This window comes from Ambystoma mexicanum, chromosome 8, assembly GCF_040938575.1.
Source record: "Ambystoma mexicanum isolate Mex_15411 chromosome 8, UKY_AmexF1_1, whole genome shotgun sequence".
Classification (NCBI taxonomy): Eukaryota; Metazoa; Chordata; class Amphibia; order Caudata; family Ambystomatidae; genus Ambystoma; species Ambystoma mexicanum.
The window spans coordinates 494,883,478-494,910,764 of NC_090929.1; the positions used below are offsets into that span (position 1 = coordinate 494,883,478).

Sequence of the window (27,287 nt, forward strand, 5' to 3'; positions counted from 1 at the left end):
CCATGCATCTTTGAGGGAGTTGCAGATGTCCAAACTCTAAGACCTCAGGAGCCAGGCTGCTATGTTCAGAGTTTGTGGGCATGGGTGCAGAGTCTCCCACATGTCTCCCCCCTGTCCTGAGACAACATGTTGTACGGGCAGGGCAGCTTGACTGGTGGGGAGAGGGACATTTCCATCAGGTGCGCGAACTAAGGTTGGCGGGCCCACATGGGAGCCACCAGAATCATGGTTCCCCCTTGGATCGGTTCTGGGGGTACCTGGAGGCGTAATCTTGGCATTGGGCGTTCTCCTGAGTAGCGAACAGGTTGATCTCTGAAAACCCCCATTCTGCGAAGACGTTGGATACAAGGTCTTCGTGCAGTCGCCATTCGTACTCTTCTGGCAGAGGAAAATCTCTGCCGAGTACGTCTGCCAGCAGATTGAGTTCCCCTGGAACACGTTGGGATATCAGGAACATCTTGTGTTTGAGAGCCCATATCCAGATGTTTAGGGACAGCTTGGATAGCCCTGGAGAGTGAGTGCCCCCCTGTTTGTTCAGGTAACATTCTGATTGGCAAGTTTGCCCTCCGAGACAATGGCGAGAAGCTTGGCTCGCGTTGGTTCCGGAAACCTCCTGAAGGCCTTCCTGGAGTAGGTTCCATTGGGCGTCGACGTAGCTTGCCAGTAACGTCGTGTTATTGGCAATCCGGATGGTATAGGCCGCCGTCGACGTAACTCGTTTGCCTAAGGCATACAACCTTTTGGACTCCTTGTCCGGGGGTGACTCTCCCGTGGCAAGGGGAACCCCTGCTCTCTTGCGAGTGTTGGTCACCACCAGCGGGTCTGGGATTGCGTGTCCTTTGATATAAAGCGGGTCGGTGGGGGAGGGCCAGAAAAGATTTTCGACCCTTGGGTTCACAGCCCTAGTCTGAGCGGGTGTGAGTAAGGAAGGAGCCAGCCGTCTCTTTACAGAGCTCAAGAGAGGGATAGCCTGGCTTGCCGGAGGCTTTTCATTAATAATGTCCTCCGCAAAATCTTGTTCAGGCAAGGCTTCAAGCGTGGCAATTTTAAAGAATTCCGCTGCTTTTTTCCAACATGTTCTTGAAAGCCATTTGATCATCCACCGGGGAAGTTTGTCGAATCGGGGTGGATGGGGAGAGTCGAGACAAACAATATCAGAATTGTGATCGTCCTGCTGGGTGTCCTCCCAGTTGTCCGTTGCCCCTTGATCTTCCCCATAGTTGTCCAGAAAAGAAGCCTCTTCTTCTGTATAGATGTCTCTATACGTGTCCATCTGGACATCTTCTTGATAGTCAACTTGGTGTTGGGCATCTTGTGTTTGAGGGTTAGGGTCTACCCGAGCTTTTTTCGGCGGAAGTTGATCAGAAGCCCTGAAAAACTGCTCCAGCCGATCCATACCCCCCTCGAATTGCTCCGTGGTCCACTTGGATGACCCAAATGGACCTATAGCTGAGTAGGAACCGTGTTCTCCGCCCTAAGGCGTTGAGAGGATCTCCTCAGGGTGCTTGAGCGGGGTACCTGGCTTTCTTCGTAAGAGTCTTCAGGATCGTCTTCCAAATCCGTGGAAAACTTTTCGGCGGATTGGCCCATAACTGTGGGCGGAACCGGTACTAGGCCCACCGCCGTAGCAATCCTATTGATGCTCTTGCGGATATTCACCGAATCTTTGGGAGACAACGCCTTCGATGAAGTGTCGGCAGTGAAAATGTCTTCTGCGGCTCCAGAAGGGCCAGTGGATGGCTTCTCGGGTAGAGGCCTACTCATAGTTTTCGGGCCTGTACGGGCCTTGGAAACCGTCGAAGTTTCTTGTTCAGAAACTTCAGCGTGTGTAGTTTGGGGAGTAGCGCCCTTGTTATGTTTGTTATGCCCAGTCGTCATGCGCTGCTGCGGATGCGGGGAAGGCTTTGGATCAGACCGATCCGATGGCGCTTTTGCCTTCTTCGACGAAGTCGTCGAGGAGGGCGCTTGGGTTGTGTGCTTTGTGCGGTGCGATTGTACGCCCCTGTTACCGGGTGTGGTCCCTGTAGCAAGACCGGAGTCGAGCCTGGAAGGGTCGGGGACGGGCGTGGCGGCTCAAGAATAGTCCGCCTCAAGGTCTATAACGTCCATGTTGGACGTTTGGTCATTCAATGTACCCCCGCCACTTTCGGCAGGTCTTGCGGCAGTTGAGGGAGGCTCCACACGTGACATTCCGTACGCGGCCCACCGCTTCAACCGGCGCCCCTTCCTTAAGGGTTTTAGATTTAAGGAGTTTACACGCCGAACACTGCTTTTCGTCGTGATCTAGGGGGAGACAAGCGTTACATGACGTGTGCTCGTCTTTCCATGGATATCTGACCCTACACACAGGTAAGAATCTAAATGGAGTCCTTTCCATAGCAGAAGGGAAGGGTGACCAGACCAAAAAGGAAAGCAGTGGAAAAGAGGAAAGACATCATAGCAGTATGGCAAACCCCGAGCCCACTCTCCCTACTTTGTAGGCCGGCCAGAAGGCCCGACCACGTGGAAGTCCGAACGCCGGATCTTAGGCGCCGGAACCCACAACCGTAGACGATTCCCCCGTAGTCTTCGTCGAAGATGTTCTTGATGGGCGAAGTGACTTAACGTGGATTAAACCGACAATTCGGTAAGATAAACAATGTCTCATGAAGAGCTCTGCTATAGGGCGACCAGTTATCTGGGCGGAAAAAAACAATCTGAGGGACCTCGGCGTGTGAGGGATTTTGGGTACTACACACGTCACGCTAGGGATAGTGTTTCAGATACGCCTATGCCGATGTCCCCTTTCGGTCCCCGAAAGACAAGATGCAATACTCTGCGGTTACCATTGATGTCGGACCACATGTGATTCTACGCAGATTAACAAGCATCAGAAATGTGTCTCTTGAAAGAATGAGACTTGAATTGGAATTTAAAAGGTTGGAAGCTCAAGCTGAAGCCAACCATCAGGGCATCAAGCTCAGGGAATTGGAAATGCAACATGCTCTTGAAATGAAAAGATTGTCTCTTGAAAATGTTTCCACCCCGGAGTTCTCTAGGCCTTCCAGTCCCAAGAGGCCTCGCCTGCCTAAAGAGAAGCAGTGAGTATGTAATAATGTAAATCTTGATATTTTGGACTGGTTGGGTGCCTTTGAGTACAATCATGGGATTCAGGGTCTCACAAGGAGTCAGCCAATTCCTTGGCTTTTGTCTAGGCTTCCCCAGGTTGCAACTGAGGCTGTAATGGAGGTGGGTGATCTTGAAAGACAGGAGTTGGGTGATCTTGAAAGACAGGAGTATGAGAATGTGAAGCGGGCCTTGACTGCCAGATTTGGCAAAACTCCTTCCCAGTACCTTAAGAGGTTTAGAACCCTCAAAAAAACAGATGTACCCCTTGTGCTACCTGGGTGTGTGAATGTTTGAAAAACTTAAGATGGTTGGGTTAAGCGTTAGAGGGACCTCCTTTGAAGGAATGAGAAATCTGTTTTCATTAGAGTCTATTTTTGATGCCTGCTCTCCTGAGCTGAGACAGCACTTGGCTGACTCAAAAGAAATTGATTCCAAAAAGGTAGCAAAGGCTGCTGACTTGTGGGTTGCCAACAGGGCCACTCACAAGGATTCTTGGGCCACTCACAAAAAGGACGAGGGGAAGCAGCACAAGAAAGATGAAAGAATTCCAATCACCCAAAAGGGGGCCTCAAAAAGAAAAAGTGTAAACCCCATGGGAAACCAGGTCGGTCTAGTGAAACCACTGGTGCTAAACCAGAGGGAGGTCAGCAGAGGCCCCCATTCCAAAGAACATTTGGTAAATATTATGCTTGTGGGTCAACTGACAATGTGAAAGAGGATCCCAGATGCAAGGGTAAACCTTCAGGGGTCCACACTGCCTCCTTAGCCTTCATCCCTGAAGAAGTTGTTCATATGGCAAGTGGTAACTTTCCAACTATTGGCTGAAGATCCCATGGGAGTCTCAGCCAGTGTTTCTTTAGTGTCCCTGGGTCTGTGGCAACAACAGAATGTAGATGTGTATAACTATTCCAGATAACACCAAATAATATTACAAGGACAGTGAACTTGTAAATGGACAGGAGACCCCCGTCATTAGAGACACTGGGGCCAGCATTACAGTAGTGGGTGAAACTTTCTTCAAGTCTGAGGATGTTGCTAAGGCACTCAAGGATCCCACCAAACTTGCTGGTGGCCCACTCCAGATGATTCCTAGACTACCCGCTCTCATCCAGTGCAACAATATGACTAAGGATACCTGTCAGTGTACAAAGTGAGGTGCCTGGGAGAGTCCTGTTGGGGAATGACTTTAAAACTCTTGGAGTTATGAAGCACCCATAGGCCTCCCAGTAAAAGCAAGCAGTAGAAAACTAGATTGGCCAGAGAGGCAACTTCATATGACTCTCAATGGGAAGTTAGAGGTACCTGTAACGCCGAGTCCACAGGAAGGACACCCTTCTAATTCAAGAACAGAGAAGGAGACAAAGGGGAAACCCAAGGTATCAGGAAAGAAGAAAGGTGTCGCACCTGTTCAAAGGACAAGGACATCCCTGAGAGGACATTCCAAGGTCACACCTGTGACCCCTCCACCAGTTGAGGCAGAGTGTGAGGAACAACCAGGAAATGGTGATTCCGCTACTGGTGAAAGAGAGCTGGAAGAAGCCTTTATTTATGTTGGAGATCTGGATCCTAAAGACCACCCTGAGCTGCAGACTTTACTTGCAGAAGGTGGACCCTCTAGGGCAGACTTCAGCAGAGGTCAAAGAGTGTGTCCTACTGTTGAAGGACTTCGACAACAGGCAGCTGGTAAAAGGCAAAGGTTATTAGAACACAAGTGATCACCAATATTCTTAAGCACGGCAAATACTTTCAGATCCTCTTAGAAGAGTCATATAATTAAATAGGCTAATCCAAAGTTAATAGGCAAAAGTCTTTGTATAGGATGCAGTACTTCAGTTAAGTAAATGGAAAAGTCTTTGCACAAGTTCTTAGGAGTCTTTGATTAAAAAAGAGGAATCAAATGTAGGGCCACAAGCTGATTAGACTTGTGAGTTGCAGAAGTTACAAGCCCTTCCACAGTAAGAGTTAAGTTCTCTAAGACTTGTTTTATAGTACCTGGGTAAAGAAGAAAAGATGCAGCGCTTCTGTTCCCGTGCAGCTCTGCACATCTCACTGTTCCTGGGCCTCAGTCGTGGGGACAAGAGGGAGGACGTCGGGGGACTCCTACACTGGCAAACGGCAAACTTTACTTTCAATTGCTGTTTCACGTTTCAGCTCCTTGCGGTACAGCAAATAGCAATAAGCGCGGTTCCTGGCTGTCAAAGTGTATTTACCTTGCTTCTGGGATCCCGCATTCTGCTGAGGGGGGCGAAGCTTGGTCAGTCCTGCTTCGTGGGAGTCTGGAGGATCTTCCAAAAGCTTTAGGCCAGCTTAAAAGTAATGCACACAATCTGGTGTCCTCTCCCTGGCTATATGGTTCCTGCAGCAACTCTGAGGAAAATCAACCAGCTCGGAGATGGGTGTCCATGTGGCTTACTTTGGAGTTGATTGGTCCCACCAACTCAAAAGGGAGAAGTCGTCCTTGCAGGGGCTTCTCCGTCGATGCAAACTTGGCAAGTAGTCACTACAGCAGGGCTTCACCGGGCAAACAACGGCCCTCCTCAAGCTCTTCTTCGGTTCCTTCGTCCAGTGGTCGACTGCCTTCCAAGCCAAAAGACTTGCCTTTTATTCAGTTCTCTCCTATTCATTCCAGCTGAGCTGTCACTCACCCAGCAGGGTGGCTGTCTTTTCCGGACAGTCAGCCAGCCAATCACCACAGAGTGCATTTGGGTCTTCTAGGAGACTAAGCACAGGGAGTTTCAGGCACCTCCCTCACTTCCTGCCTACCCCAGACACTCGGGCGCCAGAGGCGGGTTTCACTCAAAAACCCTGTCAAAGGCGAAATTAACAAAAGAGACCAAACCTGGTTTGGTGCACAGAGAAACTCAAACTCGAAGACCTGGCCGTAAAAAGAAGACTGGGCACCATTATAGTAAAGATGAAGATGGCTGTACGCCATTTTGTAAAAGATGGCTTCCGCGGTTACTTTACCGGAGCCGCGAACAGTCGCGGTAAATGCAAACCAAGGTAGTTCAAAACGAAACAACTGCCACCAGCCAGTCAACTGAGGAAAGGGTAACAAAAAAAATGTTACATGAGCATTTAGACACAGGGGATACTAAGTAACCTCCCCAGCACTCTATTGTAAGATAGGGTGTGCTGGGTCTATAGCAAGTACAATACCAATTCAAGTCAAGTTCACTTTAATGCTCTGGGAAACAGTAGTTGATCCCAGAAAAGGTATTTAAACCTTGGGAAATCTGAAAGACTTCCCTGTGCCACTGCACTGAAGGTGCTTTGCGACACATTTGTAACAGATGATGCCTATGGAGTTGGTTAGACTCCATAACAAAAAAAAACCAAACACAGAAAACACATTGAACTGAAAAGTTCAAAGTCCCAAAGTGTAGCAAAAGAGCTGGGGGTCTCTAAGGTGGGAGGAATTGGCACATTTTTGAGAATTCTTCCTAACAAGGGTCCAGCTGGCTTCTGTTCATGTTGCAGTCCTGCATCTCCTGTGTTCCTGGGCCTCAGTTGGGGGGACAAAAGGGAGAAGATCTGGGGACCCCTGCACTGCAGTTTGAAGGTCGGCAGCAGAAGTGGGCTCATTCCAAATCAGCAGCACTTCGCGGTTTCAGGTACCGTCAATAGCACCATCGAGTGAGTCCGTAGGATCTTCCTGGAACTTGGGTCTGGCTTAAAGACGATGCACTCGTTCTTGGTGTTCCTTTCCCCTGGCACCAAGTTCCAGCAGCAGCAAAGAAGTACAGCCAGCAGGGAGAGGGGTTTCAGTTAAGTTAGTCTTGGGGTCGATTGGTCCCACCAACCCAAGGGTCCGTTCTGGGCTTCTCTAGTCTATACAAAATTTGGAGCTTCAGCACTGTGCCAGGGCTTCACCGGGGGTACCAACGCCCAGGAGGGTGCAGCAAGCTCCTCGTCCAGTGGTCGACTGCCTTCCTTGCAAAAGACTTCGACTCTTATGCATGTTTCTCCCATTCATTTGCAGCCTAGCTATCACTCTCACAGTTGGGTGGGTGTCCTTGCCGGACAGCCTGACTGCTAATCACCTTTGGGTGCATTCCTGTAACCAAGGAGACTAAGCACAGAGGTTCGGGAACCTCCCTCACTTCCTGCCCTGCCAGACAAGCTGGAGCCAGAGGCAGGCTTCACCTGTGAATTCCGACAAAGACAAAATGAAAAAAGGTACCGAACCTGGTTTGGCGCGTAGGGTAAATCTGAAGAAGGACCTTACAAACAAGAAACGGCGAAAAAGGAACACCGGGGGCATTTTGATTAAATGGGCATCCATGGGTGCAGTTCTGCAGCTGAGGATTCAGCCTGCGGTAAAAACGCAAAATCTTAGGAAAATTAAACCACTGCCATCAGGCATTAAATTGTAGTAAGGGTAACAATGTTACATGAGAAGGTGGACAAAGAGTATACCAAGTAACCCCGCAGCACTCCACATAAGATGGTGTGTGCTGGGTCTACAAAGAGAAAAAGGTAATAAAGTCAATTTCACTTTACTACTCCTGGAAACAGTAGTTTATCCAAGAGAAGGTATTTAAACCTTAGAGAAATCCAAAGGACTTCTCTGTGACACTGCACCGCGGGTGCTGGGTCATAATACAAAAAGGTGATGCCTATGGAGTTTGTCAGACTTCAAAACCAAAAGAAACAATGAGTCCAAATCAGATAAAAATACATGAGTGTGAGAAAAAGCTCTCACTCACTCCAGGATAAAAATCCTCAATTCCAGCAAAAGAGCTGGGGGTCTCCAAGGTTAAAGGGAATTGGCACAAATGAAAATTCTCCCCAACACTGGTCAGAAAAGCAGCTGAAAGGATTCCCTTTCAAACTTAACTATTCAGCAAGTTAAGGTAACAATTAACCATCAACTCAGAGGAAGAACATGCAATTTTAAATGTGCTTCCTCAGTCACATTTAATTTTTTGACATCTGTACTGTTCCCAAATTCAACATAACTGTTTGAAATGTTTAAGGTTGGTGCTTCAGAAATGTTAAAAAATGCATTTAGTTAGTTATGTGCAGGCTCTTCACCAATAAAGATATTTTTGTAATTTAGAACTATTCACATTTACGCAAGGGGCAAATTCTTACTTTTAAAATTCCTGCATGGCTGAGTAGCAGGTTGGATGTCTTCAGATCTCGATGAAGGATCCAATTATCATGAAGATGCTTAACGCCTCGTAACAGTTGAATCATCAGCGTCTTCACTTCACCTGCAACAATAAAAATGCAGTTCAGTGGAGTGAAAAACGAAAATACTAAAAATTAATGGACAGCTTCACAGAGCATCTGTAGCAAGTTATTTTAAAAGCATGCATTCAGCACCAACATCACACTGATCTAACAATGCACTTTCTTAGGGGTGGGATTTACTCCAAGAAATTCAGTGGTGATGGACTGAGTGACAGAAAATTGCCAGCATATAATATGCTTAGTTTCTAATCACTTGATCATTGTTATGCAGTACCATTTGGGACCACTGCACACAACTACGACTACAGGTGTAAGCAAAAGCAACCTTTGGTATAATTCTGTACCACACAGTTTTGGGTAGCTAGCTGAGGAGCCAGGCTTATCTCAAAAGGGAATGTGAGCTGTAAGGGTGTGACACAGAGGTCTACAACCACAAGTATTCAGATAGACACTTATACTCAAGGTTTCTTGGTAAAACACTTCTTAAATCAGTTCAAAAACATTCACTAAAAGGAGGCAATCAATATCATACAAAAATATACTACAGTACTTCGCTCTATCGGTTCTGAGGCATTTAAACTACTTTGAAGGAGGAGCAAAACGGCATTCAGAGCATTTGAAGTAGGAGCAAAAAGGCTTAAGATAATAAAACGAAAATTACAGTTACTGTAAAACAGTGCAAATAGTTTGAGTTCACCAGAGGAGTTAGTTCAATGCAATAGGTAGGCCAAAGTCAATGGACTAGAGTTTTGTATAGGTAACAATGGTTCTGGTAGTTTAAACGGAAAAGTCTTTGCCACAGTTCTCAGAAGTAGTTCTTAGAAGAAAGGTTCATATGTCAGGTCACAAGCTGACTAGGCCTGCCAGTTTCCAAAGTTTCACGCACTTTCGCAATGAGAGGTAAATTCTCTCGGTCGTGTTTCACAGTACCTTATATTGAAGAAAAAGATGCAGCTGAAGACTTCTGTTCCTGGCAGTTCCTGCAGATCACGCCGTTCCTGAGCCTCAGTCGCGGGGACAAGAGGGAGGAGGTCAGGGGACTCCTGCACTGCACGGGGACTGGTCACAAAGCTGGCAAACTGGCAATTCTTCGATTTCGGTATCTGTAGTCAAGCACCCAAACTAGTGCCCTTCTCCAGGGTTATTCGGTTTCCTGCAGCACTCTGTGGAAAATACAACCAGCCCCGAGAATGGTGTCCAGGTGGCTTACGAGTTGATTGGTCCTACCAACTCAAAGGAAGAAGTCGCCCTTGAAAAGCTTCTCTGTCGAGATGAACTTGGCGATTCTGACCTGCAGCAGGGCTTCACCACGCAGACCAACGGTCCAGGAGTTGCAGCAGCCGTCCTCTTGCAACTCATCTTCGGTTCTTTCGTTCCAGTTGTCGACACCTTCCAAGCCAAGAGACTTGACTTTTAAACAGTTTTCTCCCATTCATTCCAGCCCAGCTGCCACTCACCCAGCAGGGTGGCTGTCCTTGCCGGACAGTCAGCCAGCCAATCACCACAGAGTGCATTTGGGTCTCCTAGGAGACTAAGCACAAGGAGTTTCAGGCACCTCCCTCACTTCCTGCCTACCCCAGACACTCGGGCGCCAGAGGCGGTCTTCAGTCCTGAAGCCCGCCAAAGGCGTAGTAACCAAGGGACCAAACCTGGTTTGGCGCGCAGAGAAACTCCAGAAGGACCTTTCCAAAAAGAAACAGCGAAAAAAGAAGACCGGAACCTGTTTAAAAAAGGGGGCTCAGACGCCATCTTGAAAAATATGGCTCACGCGATTTTTAGCTACCGGTGTTCGCAGTCGGGAAAAATCATGATAGTTTGTTGTAAAACCACTGCCACCAGCCATTGCGATAGGAAAGGGTAGCATTTGACTGCTACATGAGTTTCTAGACACAGGTGGTACTAGGTAACCCCTCCAGCACTCTATGGGAAGGTAGTGTGTGCTGGGTCTAGGAATTTAAAAAGACTAGTAAAGTCAATTTAACTTTACTTTCTCTTGGAAACAGTAGTGTATCCCAGAGAAGGTATTTTAAACCTTGGGACAGCCTGTAAGGCTTCCCTGTGTCACTGCACTGAGGGTGCAGTGTGACACACATGAAAAGATGATGCCTATGGAGTTATCTAAAACCCCATAATCAAAGAACACAAGAATAAAACACACATCAAAATACATAAGAGAGTGGGAAAAAAAGGCTCACACTCTCTCCAGGTAAAAAAATCAAGTCCTCGAAATCCGGCAAAGTTCCCGGGGGTCTCTAAGATTAAGGGAATTAGCAAATTTATGAGAATTCTCCCCAACAATCAAATACCTACGTATATCTGCACATGAGTAATACCCAGGTACACATTTCAACAAGAGAAATTGGGACAAGAAATAACGATTTATCCTGCCGACAATGGAATGTTTGAAAGCTTCTTTTTCCAACTGAAAGGTCTTTCTTTAGTCTTTGACCGATAGTTTGCATTAAGCGCAAGCAGTTCTAACCGGGATTTGTGCATACTATTTTAAACTCAGACGGCTCTGCTTTCCCATATTTGCAAGATTTCCTTTTGAATTCATACTTTTGACCTATGAACAAGTTACTTACCAACTGGTAACGTTCTTTTGACTGGATGTTACTCCAATGCATTCCACATCTTTGACATGTAATGTCCACAGCTGTGCACTTCAGAAACTTTTTCGGCAGAGGGCATCTTGCGTCGATGGCCTCTGTCGAGGATGACGTCACAGGATGTTATAAATAGGACGCATGGCATCCGTAGCCTCAGTTTAAGATTTTCCCCCAGAACATTTGACACCAGTCTGATGCCTGCTGGACTGCACTTAGCCTTGCGGAAACTGAAGCTGCAATCGCATAGGAAATTCTCCGGAGGGGCAGGCTGGGAGGGCAATGTGGAATGCATTCGAGGAACATCCAGTCGAAAGAACGATACCAGTTGGTAAGTAACTTGTTCTTCGAATGGATTGTGTCCTCCAACGCATTCCACTTCTTTGACAGACTCCCAAAGAAGTACCAGTAAATGGAGGAGGGAAAAGAATTTAGAGTACCAAATTAGATTGCGGAATTAAGAACCGCCTTCCCAAAGGCCATATCCTGACCAAGGATTGTATCCAGGGAATGACAATGCATTACTACCATTTCTGATGGTTGTATCTGTTTAGATTCACATGCTGTGCATAGTCCGACATCCAGTGGTCACTGCGGAGTATTGCAGTTTGTTTTTCGTAGGCAAAAAGGGGATGTCGACAAGGCGTGTCTGTAACACTATCCCTATAGTGACGTGCGGTGTACCCACAATCCCTCACGCGTCAAGGTTCCTCTGTTTGTATTTTTTCTGCCCTGAGGGAGCCTTAGAGACGTGAGTGAGTACAGAAAAGAGAGATATAAAAAGATGTCTATGTTCCTTCCATCCGAGCGGGGAGGAAGGGTGGGCGCATGTGAATCTAAGCAGATACAACCATCAGAAATGCTTTTACGGTAAGTAATGCATTGTCTTCTGATGTTTGTTAATCTGTTTAGAATCACATGCTGTGCATAGACTAGAAAGCAGTACCCAGAGTTGGAGGTGGGTTGTGAGAAGGAACAGTAGAGAAAAGATGTCTTAATACTGCTTGTCCCACCTGGGAATCGGATCTAGAGTGGGCATCTAGACAGCAGTGTTTTGTAAAGGTTTGTACAGAACTCTAGGTTGCCGCTTTGCAAATGGACTCAAGGGGAACATTTGCAAAGAATGCTATGGATGCCTCAGTGCCTCGAGTAGAGTGTGCTCTTGGCTTGAAGGGTAGTTCTCTCTTAGCAGGAGTGTAACAGAGTGATGCATTGAACAATCCATCTAGATATAGTGGACTTTGAGACTGCATCTCCTTCTCATCCTGCTGCCACCGAGACAAAGAACTGATTAGTCTTTCTCAGTGGTCTAGTTCTTTCCATATAAAACATGACAGCTCTGCGCACATCAAGTGTATGCAGGCTTTTTTCTCCCAAATTTGAAGGGTTTTGAAAGAATGTTGGTAGTTCTATTGACTGGTTGACATGGAATTTCGAGATGAATTTCGGTGCAAACCTTGGGTGTGTGCGTAGAACCACCTTATCTTTGTGAACTGTTACAAAGGGGTTTAGAACAGAAAGAGCCTGTAGTTCACATACTCTCCTAATGGAGGTGATCGCTATTAGGAAGGCGGTCTTAAGAGTGAGGTCTTTAAGAGTTGCCTTATGCATGGGTTCAAATGGTGAGCCCATGAGCCTGGCAAGTACCACATTTAGGTCCCAGCCGGGAGCTGGGTTTGCTATCGGAGGGTGTATTCTCTTTACCCCCTCTATAAAGGCTTTAATAACTGGGACACTTTCCATGACACTTTAAGTTGGGAAGTGGTGTATGCAGAAAGTGCCGCTAGGTGGACTTTAATAGAATTGAATACTAGACCTGAGTCCAGTAAATGAGTCAGGTACAGAACAATTTGTGTGGGAGAGCAGTCAACAGGGTTGATGTTTCTTCCTCTACACCAGATGACAAATCTATTCCATTTACTAGCATAACAGTGACGAGTGTTAGGCTTTCTAGCCTCCCTGAGGATGTCCATGCATCTCTGCGGGAGTTGTAAATGTCCAAATTCTATGATCTCAGGAGCCAGGCTGCTAAGTTCATGGTCTGAGGGCATGGATGCAGTGTCCTGCCCTTGTCCTGTGACAGCATGTTGTACGGGCAGGGAAGTTTCACTGGAGGAGATAGAGACATCTCCATCAGGTGAGCGAACCGGGGAGTCGGGGGGGAGGAAGGGGGGGGGGGGGAGAGGGGAAGCGTAAACGAATTTCCCTGACCATGGAATCGATAGACCATTCCCCTTGGATTGGTTCTGGGGGTACCCGGAGGAGTAATGTAGGCATTGTGAGTTCTCCAGGGTTGCGAACAGGTCTATTTCTGGGAATCCCCATTGTGTGAGGGCAGAGGGAAGTCTCTGCTTAGTTCGTCTGCTAGCAGATTGAGTTCTCCTGGTACATGTTGTGACAGTAGGAACATGTGTTTGAGAGCCCACTTCCAGATGTTCTGGGACAGCTTGGACAGTCCTGGAGAGTGAGTGCCCCCTTGTTTGTTGAGGTAGTACATGGCTGTGGTGCTATCCGTGAGGACCATCACTGTCTTCCCTTGTAGGTGTGTCTGGAAGGATTTTAGTGCCTTGAACACAGCAAGTAGCTCCAGTAAGTTTATGTGCTTGGAAGCTATGCTCGGAGTCCAAACTCCTTGAGCAGTCTGATGGGATAGGTGAGCCCCCCATCCTGTGAGGGATTAGTCTGTGGTTAGAGTGGCTTCCACTGCGGGGGTGGCGAATGGTTTCCCTATTACCAGGTTTTCCTTCGACCACCACCGTAGGGAGAGAACCAAGGCCTGCGAGACCACCACTAGATCGTCCCATTGTCCGCTGGCCTGACACCACTGGCTGTTGAGCCACTCTTGCATTGGGCGCATGCGCAGGCGCGCGTGGGGTACCAAATAAATACATGACGCCATCATTCCTAGCAATCGCATTGCTTTGCGTACCGTCACCTCTCGACCTGCTACATATTGAGGGATCTGAAACAGCATGTTTTGGACCCTCTCGTTGGAGGGGAAGACGAGGCCATCCTTTGTTCGAATTAGAGCCCCTAGGAATTGTTTGACTTGGCTGGGGTCTAGGCTGGACTTCTTCTCGTTGATGGAGAAGCCCAGTTGGAAAAAAAGGTCTACAGTATTTTGGGTATTTGAGAAGCATGTTTTGTAAGAATCCCCTGTTATGAGCCAATCGTCGAGGTAAGGGTATACTGGGATGGACAACCTGTGCAGGTGGGCCGCTGCCACTGCCAGTACTTTCGTGAATACCCTCGGTGCTGATGCTATCCCGAAGGGTAGCACTATGAACTGGTAGTGTTTGCCCTCTATCATGAACCTGAGGTATTTTCTGTGCGCTGGCAACATTAAAATATGAAAGTATGCATCTTTCATGTCCAGTGTTGTCATGTAATCTCCTTGTGATAGCAGGCGGATCACTTCCTGTAAGGTCACCATACAAAACTTTTGAGGTTTGACAAATTTGTTCGCTGGGCGCAGATCTAATACAGGGCGCATGGTTAAGTCCTTTTTGGGTACAAGGAAGTACACTGAATAAATACCTTCCGTTACCGGAGATAGAGGCACGACCTCTATAGCTCCTTTTTCCAGTAGCTGGTCCACTTCTTGGAGAAGGATGGCGAGGTGTTCTGGTGTCATGCGTCGTCCCCTTGGGGGTCTGTACGTTGGGGAACTGTTGAATTCTATACAGTAGCTGCGGGCTATGGTTGATAGTACCCAGCGGTCTGAAGTTATTCCCTCCCATGCTGGAAGAAAGGATGTTAACTGGGCCCTGACCGGCGATGCACGGGAGGGGACCCGAATCTTTGAGTCATTTGGTGTTGGTGGCTTGGGAACCTCTAGGGGTAGAACCCAGACCTCTCCCTTTGCCACAGCGTTGTCCTCTCTGGTTGTATTGGCCACTGGTGCCTTGGTTAGAGGACCAGTTGTTTGCAGAGTATTGCTGCTGCTGATTTTTCTGCTGGCGTTGGCCTCGAAAAAAGCGCCTATTGCCATAGCCACGTTTGTTAGGAGGCCTAGAAATCTGGTCTAGGGTTTTGATGGTGTCAAACTCTTTCATTGCCGTTTCTAGTGCCTCATCAACCGCCTTTCCAAAGAGGTTGGCATCTTCTATAGACTTGTTGATTAGAGATGCTTGTGTTTCAGGTTTAAACCCCGAATTACGCAGCCAGACATGGCGTTTGAGGAGTATTCCTTCGACTAGGGAACGGCCAGCCGTTTCTGCAGCATCCAGAGTGTTTTTCACGATGCTTTGGTTGACTAGGGTCCCTTCAGTAATCGTGGCCAGAAGGCGTGTACATAGGGGGTTCTGGTACCTCCTTGGCGTCCTTACATAGCTTGCTCCATTGTGCGTCTGCGTAACTTGCTAACAAGGAATTGTTTGCAATCCTTGCGGAAAAAGCAGCAGAGGCTGTGATCCTCTTCCCCAGGGCATACAATTTTTTGCCCTCCTTATCTGGTGGTGCTTCGCTGGTAGACAGCGGGACCCCTGCTCTTTTCCTTGTATTTGTCACCACTAGGGAGTCTGGTACAGAGTGGCCCCTGACGTACAACGGGTCTGAAGGGGAGGGACTGAATAGTTTTTCTATCCTCGGGTTGACCCCTCTGACCAACACGGGTGTAGATAGTGAAGGGTTAATTCGTCTCTTTACTGAGGCGAGTAGGGGAATGGTTTGGCTGACAGGGGTTTCTCCTTGATTACCTTCTCCCCAAAGTCAATGTCCGGAGAAATCTCCCCAGTGTCTATTTCGAAATGGGCTGCTGCATTGCGTAGTAGTGCATTAAATGTAGGTTGATCGTCTATAGGTGAAGTGTTCCTATTAGGTGAGTCCTCGGGAGAGGACAGGTTTAGTACATCAGGGTCTGAAAACACTGATGGGGACGGCCAGGGCTGTGAAGCCCCTTCCTCTGGGTCTTCTCCGAAGCCCCCCCACCTATATCTGGATTTTCTTCAAAACCCTCTTCCTCTAGGTTTTGTTCCTCTTTGTTGCCTAAAAATTTGTCCTCCTCCTGAAAGTGGGGGTCCTCTTCAGTGAGGTCATATACATTTATATCCACTTGTGAGGGTTTAAACCGCCTAGGGAATTTAGCCCTGGGGTCCCTCTCTTGCCCTCTTGGGTGGTGGTAGGTTTTGAGTCTCCATAAACCTCTCCATCTTCTCCATACAGAACTGGAGTCTCTCCATGGTCTCATGAGGTACCCGAGAGCGGTCGGGGGGGTGGGGGGAGGGGTTCGAAGGGTCTTTGGCCTGAAAACGCTTTGACCTCTCCCATAACGTTGAAGAAAGGTCTCTGTCACCGTCTGAAAAGCCTTCTGGTAGGCTAGGAGTCCCTTTAGATGAAGGGGGCAGTTCCTGCCTTCCTTCAGGCCTTTTCGGCGTTTCTCTAGCCTTCGGAGCGGTATTCAGCGTATCTTTCGCCGTCCGCTTCTGGCTATCGGCGGAAACGATCCTCGCCAGGCTCTCGACTAATCTGTCTGTGGAGGGCTCTGGTATTGACGTTACGGGTGTTGCGCGTTCTATGGCGACGGGCGCTCTCTGACGGAGCGCTTCGTCTGGCGGTTTGGAGGTAGCGCCCTTATCTGGGGGAAGCCCAGTCGCTGGTCGCGTCTGGGGTTGCGAGGGGGGCTTAAGACTCTTACGGTCTGAGGAGGACGTCGGTGGAACCTGCGTCTCCGTTGGCGCTGATGGTTTCTTTCGTCTTCGACATAGAAGAGCCGTGGCTTATGTGTTTATGGAAGTGTTTTTTGTGTGCGTCAGTGTCGCCGGGGTGTTCATCCCCATAAGCAGGGCGTGAGCTGAACTTGTCGGGGCCGGGGACAGACGAGAAGTGCGAGCGCTCCTTAGAGAGGTCTACGACTTCCGTAATGGATGTCGGGTTATCACATTCCTCGTCACTTTCTGCGGCGGGTGAGGAATCGGACCTCGACATGGCGAAGGCCGCCCACCTTTTGACCCTGTGGTCCTTTAAAGTCTTAGGCTTAAGAAGCTGACAAGCCGCGCAGCCGTCTTCCTTGTGGTTGAGGGGCAAGCAACGGTTACACCGTTTATGCTAGTCTTTTCAGGTAAACTTGCCCTTCTAACGCGGGCAAAACCTAAAGGGTGTCCTCTCCATAGCTGAGGAAATATTTCACTGTGATAACAACCCCGGGGGAAAAGGAAAGGCATTCTCAGAGTGAAACAAGAAATGTCCCACAACCCCACTCTCCCTACTGTTTTATGGCCGGCGAGGCCAGGCCACGTGTTAGGCAGCGTCTCGTCCCCGCCGTCAAAGTTCTTACTCGGCGGAGAAAAGGCTTTGCAGCTACGTCGAGGGAGGGATCCTATGTAAATATATATTAATAAATAATGACCAAAGGTCGAGTAAATGAATTTGCAATGTCTCTGGAGGAGCTCCGCGTAAAGGCGACCAATATCTGGGCGGAAAAAAACAATCTGAGGGACCTCGACGCGTGAGGGATTGTGGGTACACCGCACGTCACTATAGGGATAGTGTTACAGACGCCTTGTCGACATCCCCTTTTCGACTACGAAAAACAAAATGCAATACTCCGCAGTGACCACTGGATGTCAGACTATGCACAGCATGTGATTCTAAGCAGATTAACAAACATCAGAAAATGTTTTACAAATGTATGGATGAAGCCCAAGTAGTGGCATCACAAATATTCCTAATAGGAACACCCCGCTGGAGGGCGGTGGAAGTAGCCACGCCCCTAGTGGAATGAGCTTCTACCCATCAGGAGGGACTTTACCCACCAACCGGTAACACTACGTAATGGTAAGGATAATCCAACTGGACAAGGTCTGTTTGGTAACAGCCTGGCACAATCGGTGTCCAGCATATCCTACAAAGAGTTGATTGTCCACTCTGACCCTGGACATCCTAGAAATGTAAAGGCTAAGAGCTCGCCTAGGATCCAACTGATGGAGATGCTCCTCTTCCTTACCAGGATGAGGAGGAGGGTAGAAAGATGGAAGAACCACCTTTTGACTCAAATGATATTCAGAGACTACCGTGGGTAGAAAAGAGGGACGTACTCGCAGTACAACCCTGTCCTTGTGAAACACAGTAAAGGGCGGCTTAGCTGAAAGCGCCTGCAATTCACTCACTCTGCGAGCGGAAGTAACCGCAACCAAGAACACAGCCTTGAAGGACCGTAATCGCAAAGGACAAGAGTGCAAAGGTTCAAACGGAGCACACATGTTAAATGTTAAAGGTATTTGTACCGCGCACCGTCACCAACGGAATTGGTCCCCAGGCGCTCTGGTGGATATGTAAACGATAAGGTGGGATGGGTTATTAAGGTGAAGAGGGAGTAGGATAGTGAGAGGAGTGGTGTTCTGTTGGCAGCTTCAACTCGGTATACACCGAGTGCTGAGCTTTGGTGCGGGTATTGGATTGGTGTCAGTCCGCGTGTGCTGTTGCTCCGGCTTATGTGTTGTTGCAGTGTTGTGAAGTGCATGCAGCTTGTTGTGCAAGAGATGGTTGTGTGAGTTTTTTGAGTTAGTTAAGTATGCAGAGTTTGAGCTTATATTGGTCAGTAAGTTATCTGACCTTTAGTATGCTAACATTCACAATTTTGTCTAAGTGTGGCACTTCACAATCCTATCTAGATGCAGCGCAGGCCTATGTTTAGAATTCCATCCATGAGTGGGCATGCCAACATTCACAATCCCATCTAGATGCGGCGCAGGCTAGTGTTTAGAAATCTGTTTAGATGTGGGCATGCTAACATTCACAATTTTATCTAGATGCTACGCAGGCTGGTGTTCACAATTCTAAGAATGGCACATGTTGACATTCAAGTTTTATATAGGCGCGGGCATGCTATCCTTCAATCAATCTTATCTAGATGCGACGCAGGCTAATGTTCACAATTCTAAGTGTGGCATATGCTAATATTCAGGTTTCGCATAGGTGCGGGCATGCTAACATTCACAGTCCTATCTAGATGCGATGCAGGCTAATATTCACAATTCTAAGTGTGGCCATGCTAATATTTACAATTCTGTCTAAGTGTCTCTGCCGGTCTGGATATGGTTCGTCCGGTACGTACGAGTGGATGAGTCACTTGAGGGCTTTCATCTGGGTCCAAGTATGTGATCAGTCTCTGGAGCCTTCCTTTAGTGGCTATTTTCCATGATATCTTCTGCTCTGTTGAGTGGTCGGTTCTTTAGGTTGAGTGTTTGTCCAATTTGAGGGTGGCTGAGGTTGGAGTTATTTTCACCGTTGTTTGAATGTCTGGGCATTCTAGTGCCTCTCTGTTGTGGTTACGCTGTGAAGAGGCATGATTTGAGGAGTTTCCTGAATGCTAGGTGGTTTGTTGTGTTCCGTATATTTGTAGGTCATTCCAGGTTTTGGGTGCCTGGTGAGAGAAAGAGGATCCTCAGAGTTCTTTTCTGTTGTAGGTTTTTGGTTCCAGGCCTATGTCGGTGCTTGATCTTAGTGTTCTAGTCGGTTGATGTAGGCGTAGTTTGTCGCTTAGGAATTATGCGCCTTGTTTGTGTATTGCTCTGTGCGTGATGCACATGGACTTGAACTTTATTCGCTGTTTTAGTGGTAGCCAGTGTAGTATTTTTGGCGCGGGTGTGATGTGTTCTATTCTGGGTAGCTTGAGGAGGAGTCCGGCTGCTGCATTTTGTATGCGTTGCAGTTTTTTTTTTAGAAGTCGTTCGGGCATGCCCAGGTATAGGCTATTGGCATAGTCTACTCTGGACATGATCAGAGCGATGATGGTAAGTGTTTTGTTGGTGAACAAAAGGAACGGTAGGATCCTTTTTGCTGCTCGCAGGAGGAAGAAACATTTCTTGATTACAGAGTTTACCTGGGGCTCTAGAGTGAGGTTGTTATCCATCAGGACCCCTAGGATTTTTACAGTTGATGGTGGTTCTGGTGTGGTGCCGAGCTCTCTTGGCCAGGGGATGTAGTTGATGTCTCCTCCCTTTTTTGAGACAATCATTATCTCTGTTTTGCCTGGGTTGATTTTGAGATGGTTGAGGTTCATCCAGTTGAATATGTCACGAAGGCAATTCTCTAGTGTGGTGTTTTCTTCTCGGGTGTGTTGCATGTTGAAGATTATTTGAGTATCGTCGGTGTAGTTGTAGCATGTGAGGCCGTGTTTTTTGATGAGTTTGATTAATAGGTACATGTAGATGTTGAATAGAAGCGGGGAGAAGGATGATCCTTGTGGTACTCTGCACGTGGAGTCTCTAGGTTTGGATTTAAAAGGTTTCATCCATACTGTTTCTGTTCGGTTTGTTAGGAAGGATTTGATCCATAGTAGGGCAGTGTCGGTTATCCCTAGTCCTTCAAGTCTCTTTATGAGGATGGCGCGGTTGACAGTGTCGAAAGCTGCAGACAGATCAAGGAGAATCAGGGCGGTACTGTTGTCCGAGTCTGCGTTTGTTTTTAGGTCGTCCCATATTGAGAGGAGAGCGGATTCTGTTCCTCTCATAGGTCTGAAACCAACTTGTGCCTGGTCTAGTAGGCAATGCTCTTCTATGAATTCTTGGGTTATTTGGTAGACGTACGTTTCTAGCAGTTTGGCTATGTAGGGTATGTTGGAGATGGGTCTGTAGTGGGATAAGTCCTCTACGTTTCCTGTTGTGTCTGAGTAGCGGCTTGATGTAAGCTGATTTGAAGGCCTGTGGTACTTTACCTGTTGAGATTGAGAGGTTGAGGAGGTTCCTGTGGTATTCCATGGGGGTTCCGTGTTTTAGAATTGTTTTGTATATGTCCGGGGGGGCAAGGGTCTTCAGGTGAGCCTGATTTGTTGCTTTGGTTTTTCCTCGCCAGTGCCTGTGGGGTTTGAGCTGTGATCGCCTGGTCTGTTTTGTATGGTGTGTTGGATGGAGGTTATTTTGTTTTTTAAGTGGTCTCCGAGGTCTTCGCAAAGTTCCATCGATGGAATTGGCATGTTGGTGCAGCCCGGTGGGTTTTTTATTTCGTTTATGATTTTGAATAGTTCTTTTTGAGCGTTTGGTACTCTGAAGTTTCTGTTGTCGTAATGTTTCCTCTTTGCTTTTTGTATTTCCTTTTTATATGAGCGGATCTGTTGTAGGAATTTCAATTTGTTTGCAGTGGTGTTGTTGGTCTTCCATTCAGATTCTAGATTTCGGTTTCTTTTTTTCATGGCGTTGAGTAGTGGGGTGAACCATTTTGCTGTAGTTTTCTTACGTGATGGGGTGAAGGGCTTTTCTTTGGCAATGTCGTCTAGGGTTGTTGCGATCCAGGTATGAAGTATGGCAACTTTTTTGTCTAGGTCTGCTTCTTCCATGGTTGATGCTTGTGGTTTGCTGAGTTCTAGGAGCTCGGTTAGGTTGGAGTTTTTTATGATTCTCCAATTTCTTTTCATCATGATGGGTCGTTTTTCTTGTTGCTTTTTTGTTGGAGTGGCCGTTGTGATTATGAATGGAATGATGCGGTGGTCGCTCCAGAGTATTTGAATTGGGAGTGCCGTGGGGATGAGATCCTTGTTGGCGAAGATTGCGTCAAGTGTGTGCCCTGCTGAGTGGGTCGGTCCTTTGACTAGTTGTTGTAGGTTCATGGCTGCTAGTTGCGTGGTTAGGGATTTTTGTGTGGTTGTGGTTTCTTCGTCGAACCAGATGTTGAAATCTCCGAGGATGATCAGATGATTGTACTTGATGGCTAGGATGGTGATAGCTTCCGTGAAAGCGTTTATGAAAGTCGCATCGTAGGTTGGTGGTCTGTATATCAGTATGAATTTCAGGTTAGTTTTGGAGTTTACTGAAAGTTGTAGTATTAAGTGTTCGCATTTATCGATGTTTAGTGGATCTTCCATTTTGATGGCCAGTTGTGCCTTGTGCATGATCGCTAGTGCCCCCCTCTTTTGGATTTCCTGTTCGCTTGGATGCATTTGAAGTCTTCAGGCAGGCAGTTGTTGACAGTGATCTTGTAGTTGTCGTCTAGCCATGTTTCGGTTACAAATAGGATGTCTATACCTCCTTCTGACAGGAGGTCGTATATTTCAGTTGAGTGTTTGGACATTGACCTTGCGTTTATTAGGTTACAGTGGATTCTCTGGGAGTGATTTTGTTTTGAGGTTATTTGTTGTTCAAGTTTGTACTTGTCCGTTTGTGGTGTTTCCGCATTGATGTCGGTAGGATGAAGAACGGCGACGGCTGCTTCTTCATTGAAGCGGTCAAATAAGTTGATAACCAGGCTGATCAGTCTTGGTGTTTCTGCTGTGATGCTGCTCGTATGAAGATCAGTGGTGGTTTCTTCATTGAGTGCGATTGTTGGGTGGGAGGTAGCATTGCCGGTTGTCGGTGCTTCGCCGTATTGTGCGGGATGTAGTGTAAATCGATGTTGCCCCTCTGTTCTTGTGATGTAAGGGGTAATAGGGTCGGAGCCCTCCCACTCTCTAGTTGAGTGCTCCCATCTTTTTCCTGCGTGTTTCGGGAAATTCTTTGCATGTTTAGAGGTTTCTTTGTTGGGGTGTTGGTGTACCGTGGTTGTTGCGAGGTAAATTGTGAGGTATGAGGATTTTTCTCTTGTAGATTTTGTTCTGGTTATGGCTGTGTTAGGCGTGTTTCCTTCCAATGGGGCTGCTTCTTGTGGGTTCTGTCGGTGTTGTGTTTTAGCGTCTCTTGTTGCACGATCTTGTTCTCTTTCTCAGCGTCCTTTTCTGGGTCGGCCATTTTCCAGTTTAAAGTGCAGGCATAGTAAGGTAGTTGGTCCTCTATGCTGTGTTGTGCAGTTGCAGTGACCTCGGTTTTTCCTTCTCTGGATATGCTGGGGTGTTCTCTGGCTCAGTGTTGCATTTCTGTCGGTTAGGGTGTGTTTCCTAAGGGTGCACTGTCGGGGGGGGGGGGGGGGGGGAGGAGGGTAGGGTGTTAACGGTCTGCTGGAATGGGGCTTAATCGAGTTAGGTTGTGGTGGGTTTCTGGGATTGATAGAGTATTGAACGAAGCACAGTCAGATTATTTGAGAGACCTGTATAGTGGGAGAGTGTCCTATCAGTGCAATCTAAACATCACACAATGCAGTTTAGAGACAGAACACCTGCTAGATTTGAGAGACCTGTACAGTGGGAGAGAGGCCTAACCATGCAATCTAAACATCATACAACGCGGTTTGGAGACAGAACCCCTGCTAGGTTTGGGAGACCTGCATAGTGGGGAGAGGCCCATCAGTGCAATCTAAACATCATACAATGCAATTTGAAGACAGAACTCCTGGTAAATTTGAGAGGCCCATCAGTGCAATCTAAACATCATACAATGCAATTTGAAGACAGAACCCCTGGTAAATTTGAGAGGCCCATCAGTGCAATCTAAACATCATACAATGCAACTTGGAGACAGAGCCCCAGCCAAACTTGAGAGACCTGTACAGTGGGAGAAAGGCCCACCAGTGCAATCAAAACATCATACAATTCAATTTGGAGACCGAGCCCCCGCTAAATTTGAGAGGCCTGTATAGTGGGAGAGAGGCCTATCAGTGCAATCTAGACATCATACAATGCAATTTGGAGACAGAACCCCTGCTAAATTTGAGAGGCCTATCAGTGCAATCTAGATATCATATAATGCAATTTGGAGACAGAACCCCTGCTAAATTTGAGAGGCCTGTATAGTGGAAGAGAGGCCTATTAGTGCAATCTAGACATCATACAATGCAATTTGGAGACAGAACCCCTGCTAAATTTGAGAGGCCTAACCATGCAATCTAAACATCATACAATGTAATTTGGAGACAGAACCCCTGCTAAGTTTGAAAGACCTGTATAGTGGGACAGGGGCCTATCAGTGCAATCTATACATCATATAATGCAATTTGGAGACAGAACCCCAGCTAAATTTGAGAGGCCTGTAGAGTGGGAGAGAGGCCTATCAGTTCAATCTAGACATATAATGCAGTTTGGAGACAGAACCCCTGCTAAATTTGAGAGGTCTAACCATGCAATCTAAACATCATACAAAGCAATTTGGAGACAGAACCCCTGCTAAATTTGAGAGGCCTAACCATGCAATCTAAACATCATACAATGCAATTTGGAGACAGAACCCCTGCTAAATTTGAGAGGCCTAACCATGCAATCTGATACAATGTAATTTGGAGACAGAACCAACCCTATGCAAAGAGGGGATATTTAGGCACACTTCCAAATTCAACCAGGGCACGCTATTAGGCACACTTCTAAATTCAACTATGCACAGAGAGGCTATTTAGGGAAACGCTGTTAGGCACACTTCTATATGCAGTTCAACTACAGATGGGAGAGATTACAACGGTTAAGCTTTCGGCGTATGAGTGGTAGGGTAGTATGGCGTGAAGTAGTTGCTTCAGTCCCTGCCCTTGCCACACTAATTGTTGGCTTCTTGCTCCTCCTGCGGATACCTGCAGATACAATCTGGATCTGCCTCTGTAGAAGCCGCCCTTTGCCTCCGAGGCCCTTCGCCAAAGGGCTGCACGGGCAGAGGGCTGCCCTGGGAGGGTCTGTTAAGTGAGGCAATCTAGCCAATTGCAGGCAAACTAGGCCAGGGGAACACGGGCGAACAGCCAATCACGGCAGGCGGGAGGCGAGAATAGGAGTCAAGAAGTGGGAAAGGGACAAGTTACTCACTACGAGCACAGAGCTTAGAGGATGACAAAATGGATGCAAATGGGGCCAAAATCAGCCAGGGTGTTACGCTCACCTGGCTCCCACAGAGGCGTCGATCGGAACTGGACAGCTGCAGTCTCCACCAATGTGACGCGTAGGGCCAAGATGACGGACTGGACTGGCCCACCTAGCTTTGTTTGCTTGGCCCGTAGGAATATTCTTCTGTAAATGGAGAAAGGGAATTAACCACCCGTGGAGTTGAGCGTAAATCCCCCCCACCCTCGCTGTTCTCCCCACAGATCGCCTTTGATGTCCCCTCTTATAGTCTCACCTGATGGTTTGAAAAGATGAGCTCTCCATCCTGCAATGAGCGCAGGAGAGCGTTGATAACCAGTTGTTTCACTGGCTCGAAGGAATTGGTGAGTTCTAGAACAATATTGACTCAGAGATTCCCGGCAAGACGCCGTAAGTATAAAGTTCGTAAGAGTTCAAATGCCTGACTTTCACTCTTGTCCGATTCCTTGCAGGTTGCAGCTTGACCCTAATGAAGAGTTCCTCGTGGAACCGGTAGTATTCTGGTAAGGATTTGCATTTTCCAACACAGTTCGATAAAATAAAGTCAATATGTAACCTGTTGCTTTCTCCCTTATTCAGGCGCTGAGAGAAAGTATGAAGTCTTGGGGAATAATACCTCCGGCGGTAAAATCAGGTAAGTCTATTGTGGTGAGGAGGGTTCCCCTTGTTAGTCCCTTTGTTTCACCTTGCTGTCCTTTTGTTTCCCCTTAGGGGCCGGGGTTCGGCGAAGATGCAGTAGAAGCTGCGCCGACCCGTGAAGAGGAATAGTACCTCCAGTGGTAAAATCAGGTAAGTCTATGGGGGGGGGAGGGTAACTAATATTCCTCTGTGTATTCCCTTAGCTCACCTTGCTGTTCTTTTCTTCTCCTTAGGTGCCGGAGTGCGGCGGGAACATGCAGGAGGATGCGGTGGAATGTGAAGATGCTGCGAAGGCCGGTGAGTTCAGCGCGGCGCTGCAGCAGGCGAGGCGACGCGCATAAAATAACTTCTTTCTTCCAGCTCGAAGGCGCGATGGATCGGGAATTCAGGTAAGGATTAAAGGTATTGCTCTTATTCTAACCTTTTCACCTTCTTTCTCCCTTTTTCTAGGAGCTCCAAACTAGAGGCGGGCGTGGCAGAAGGCTGGATGCAGACTTGCAGGCACGGTGAGCGTTACGCTGCTGGATGCAGAATAACGCGAAGCGTGTGCTGCTCTTTGGGCGTGGTTTAAATAGCCTCCAAAGTAGTCCCAGGTAAGTATTCCTCCCCAGCCCCGCCCGAGTAAAAAATAGTCCCCAAGTAAAGTAGTCCCTTCCAAGCATCTTTTGGCTTGGAGCTCTTGCAGCATGGTCTGCATCAGGTAAGTTTTAATCTATGAGCCTGGCGCCTATGGCGCCAGGACTGACTCTCCATATGAGCCTGGCGCCATAGGCGCCAGGACTGGACCCAAATAGCCCCTAGCAGGGGTTGTTGGGCTTGCTTAGGATAACTTGATGCCTGCTTCCGGGGTTGCTGGACGTGGTCTGGGTCCCCAGGGGTAGGCATCATGACACAGGGTGGGCCTGCAGCAAGATGCACTCACCAGTGAAGTTGGGATGCAGAAGGGGGAGCGAGCTGCAGTGCTGGTAGACTAGGCATGGGGCACACGAGCGACCAGCCAATCAGGGCAGGTGTGAGGTGGGAATAGGAGTCAGGAAGTGGGAAAGGGAGAAGTTACTCACTACAAGCACGGAGCTCAGAGGATGACAAAATGGATGCAAATGGGGCCAACATCAGCCGGGGTGGGCCTGCAGCAAGATGCACTCACCAGTGAAGTTGGGATGCAGAAGGACTGCATGAGAAATTTCAAAACCAAATTAAAATCCCAAACCGGCACCTGGAAGGGTGACAGCGGAAATACATTAGTCAGTCCTTTAAGAAACTGGGAAACCAAAGTAATCTAAAAATAAGAACATTCTTCAGACGAGCATTTAAAGATAGACAGTGCCGCCAGGTAACCTTTGATGGTACCCACTTGAAGGCCCCTGTGGGCCAAAGAAAGCAAGAAAGACAAAACCATAGGAATGGTGCACTGAAAAGGATCAACATTGTGATCCCTGCACCAGTCGCAGAACTTACGCCAACGGTACAGAGATTTAGTTGAAGGCCACCGGGCCGAAAGCAACACCTCCATCACGTCATCCAGGAAGTCCCAATCTTTATCCCTCAACCTTTCAGATACCAAGCGTAAAGGTTGATAGTCTTAACCTCTGGATGGAGAACCTGCCCCCCCCCCACCTTTTCCCCCACACTCGTTCGTACACACACACACACACACACACACACACACACACACACACACACACACACCCCTCCCTCGAGCACGCAAGAAGAGATCCTCTCGGTGGGGAAGACGGCGTGGAGGGCAGATGGACATGTCCAGAAGGTCCGGGTACCACGCTCTCCTGGCCCAATCCGGAGCAATGAGGATCATTTGGTAACCGATCCTCTGTAACCTCTGCAACACTTGAGGAATGACGGGAACTGGAGGAAACGCGTACCGCAGTGGGAATGCCCAATCCACCACAAACATGTCTCCTAAGGCTCCTCTTGGAGGAAATCCCCTTGAGAAGAATCTCTTGCACTTCCGGTTGACACTGGTGGCAAAGAGATCCACTTCCGGGGTTCCCCAAAGGGCGAAGATCTCCTGAAGTACTTCCTGAGCCAACTCCGACTCATGGGAGACCGTGCTCTGCTTACTCACAGCGTCTGCCGCC

At 47.9% G+C, this 27,287-nt stretch overlaps 1 protein-coding gene across 6 annotated transcripts in view; it reads right to left on the bottom strand.

Annotated features, from left to right (window-relative positions):
* Positions 1-27,287, bottom strand: part of LOC138472139 (cyclin-dependent kinase 11B-like) — a 945,042-nt gene that overhangs the window by 170,868 nt on the left and 746,887 nt on the right. For all 6 annotated transcript variants that reach the window (XM_069610151.1, XM_069610152.1, XM_069610149.1 and 3 more), the window contains one exon: positions 8,206-8,327. In XM_069610151.1, the coding sequence (XP_069466252.1) occupies positions 8,206-8,327 (122 nt within the window). The remainder of the gene's footprint in view (positions 1-8,205; positions 8,328-27,287) is intronic.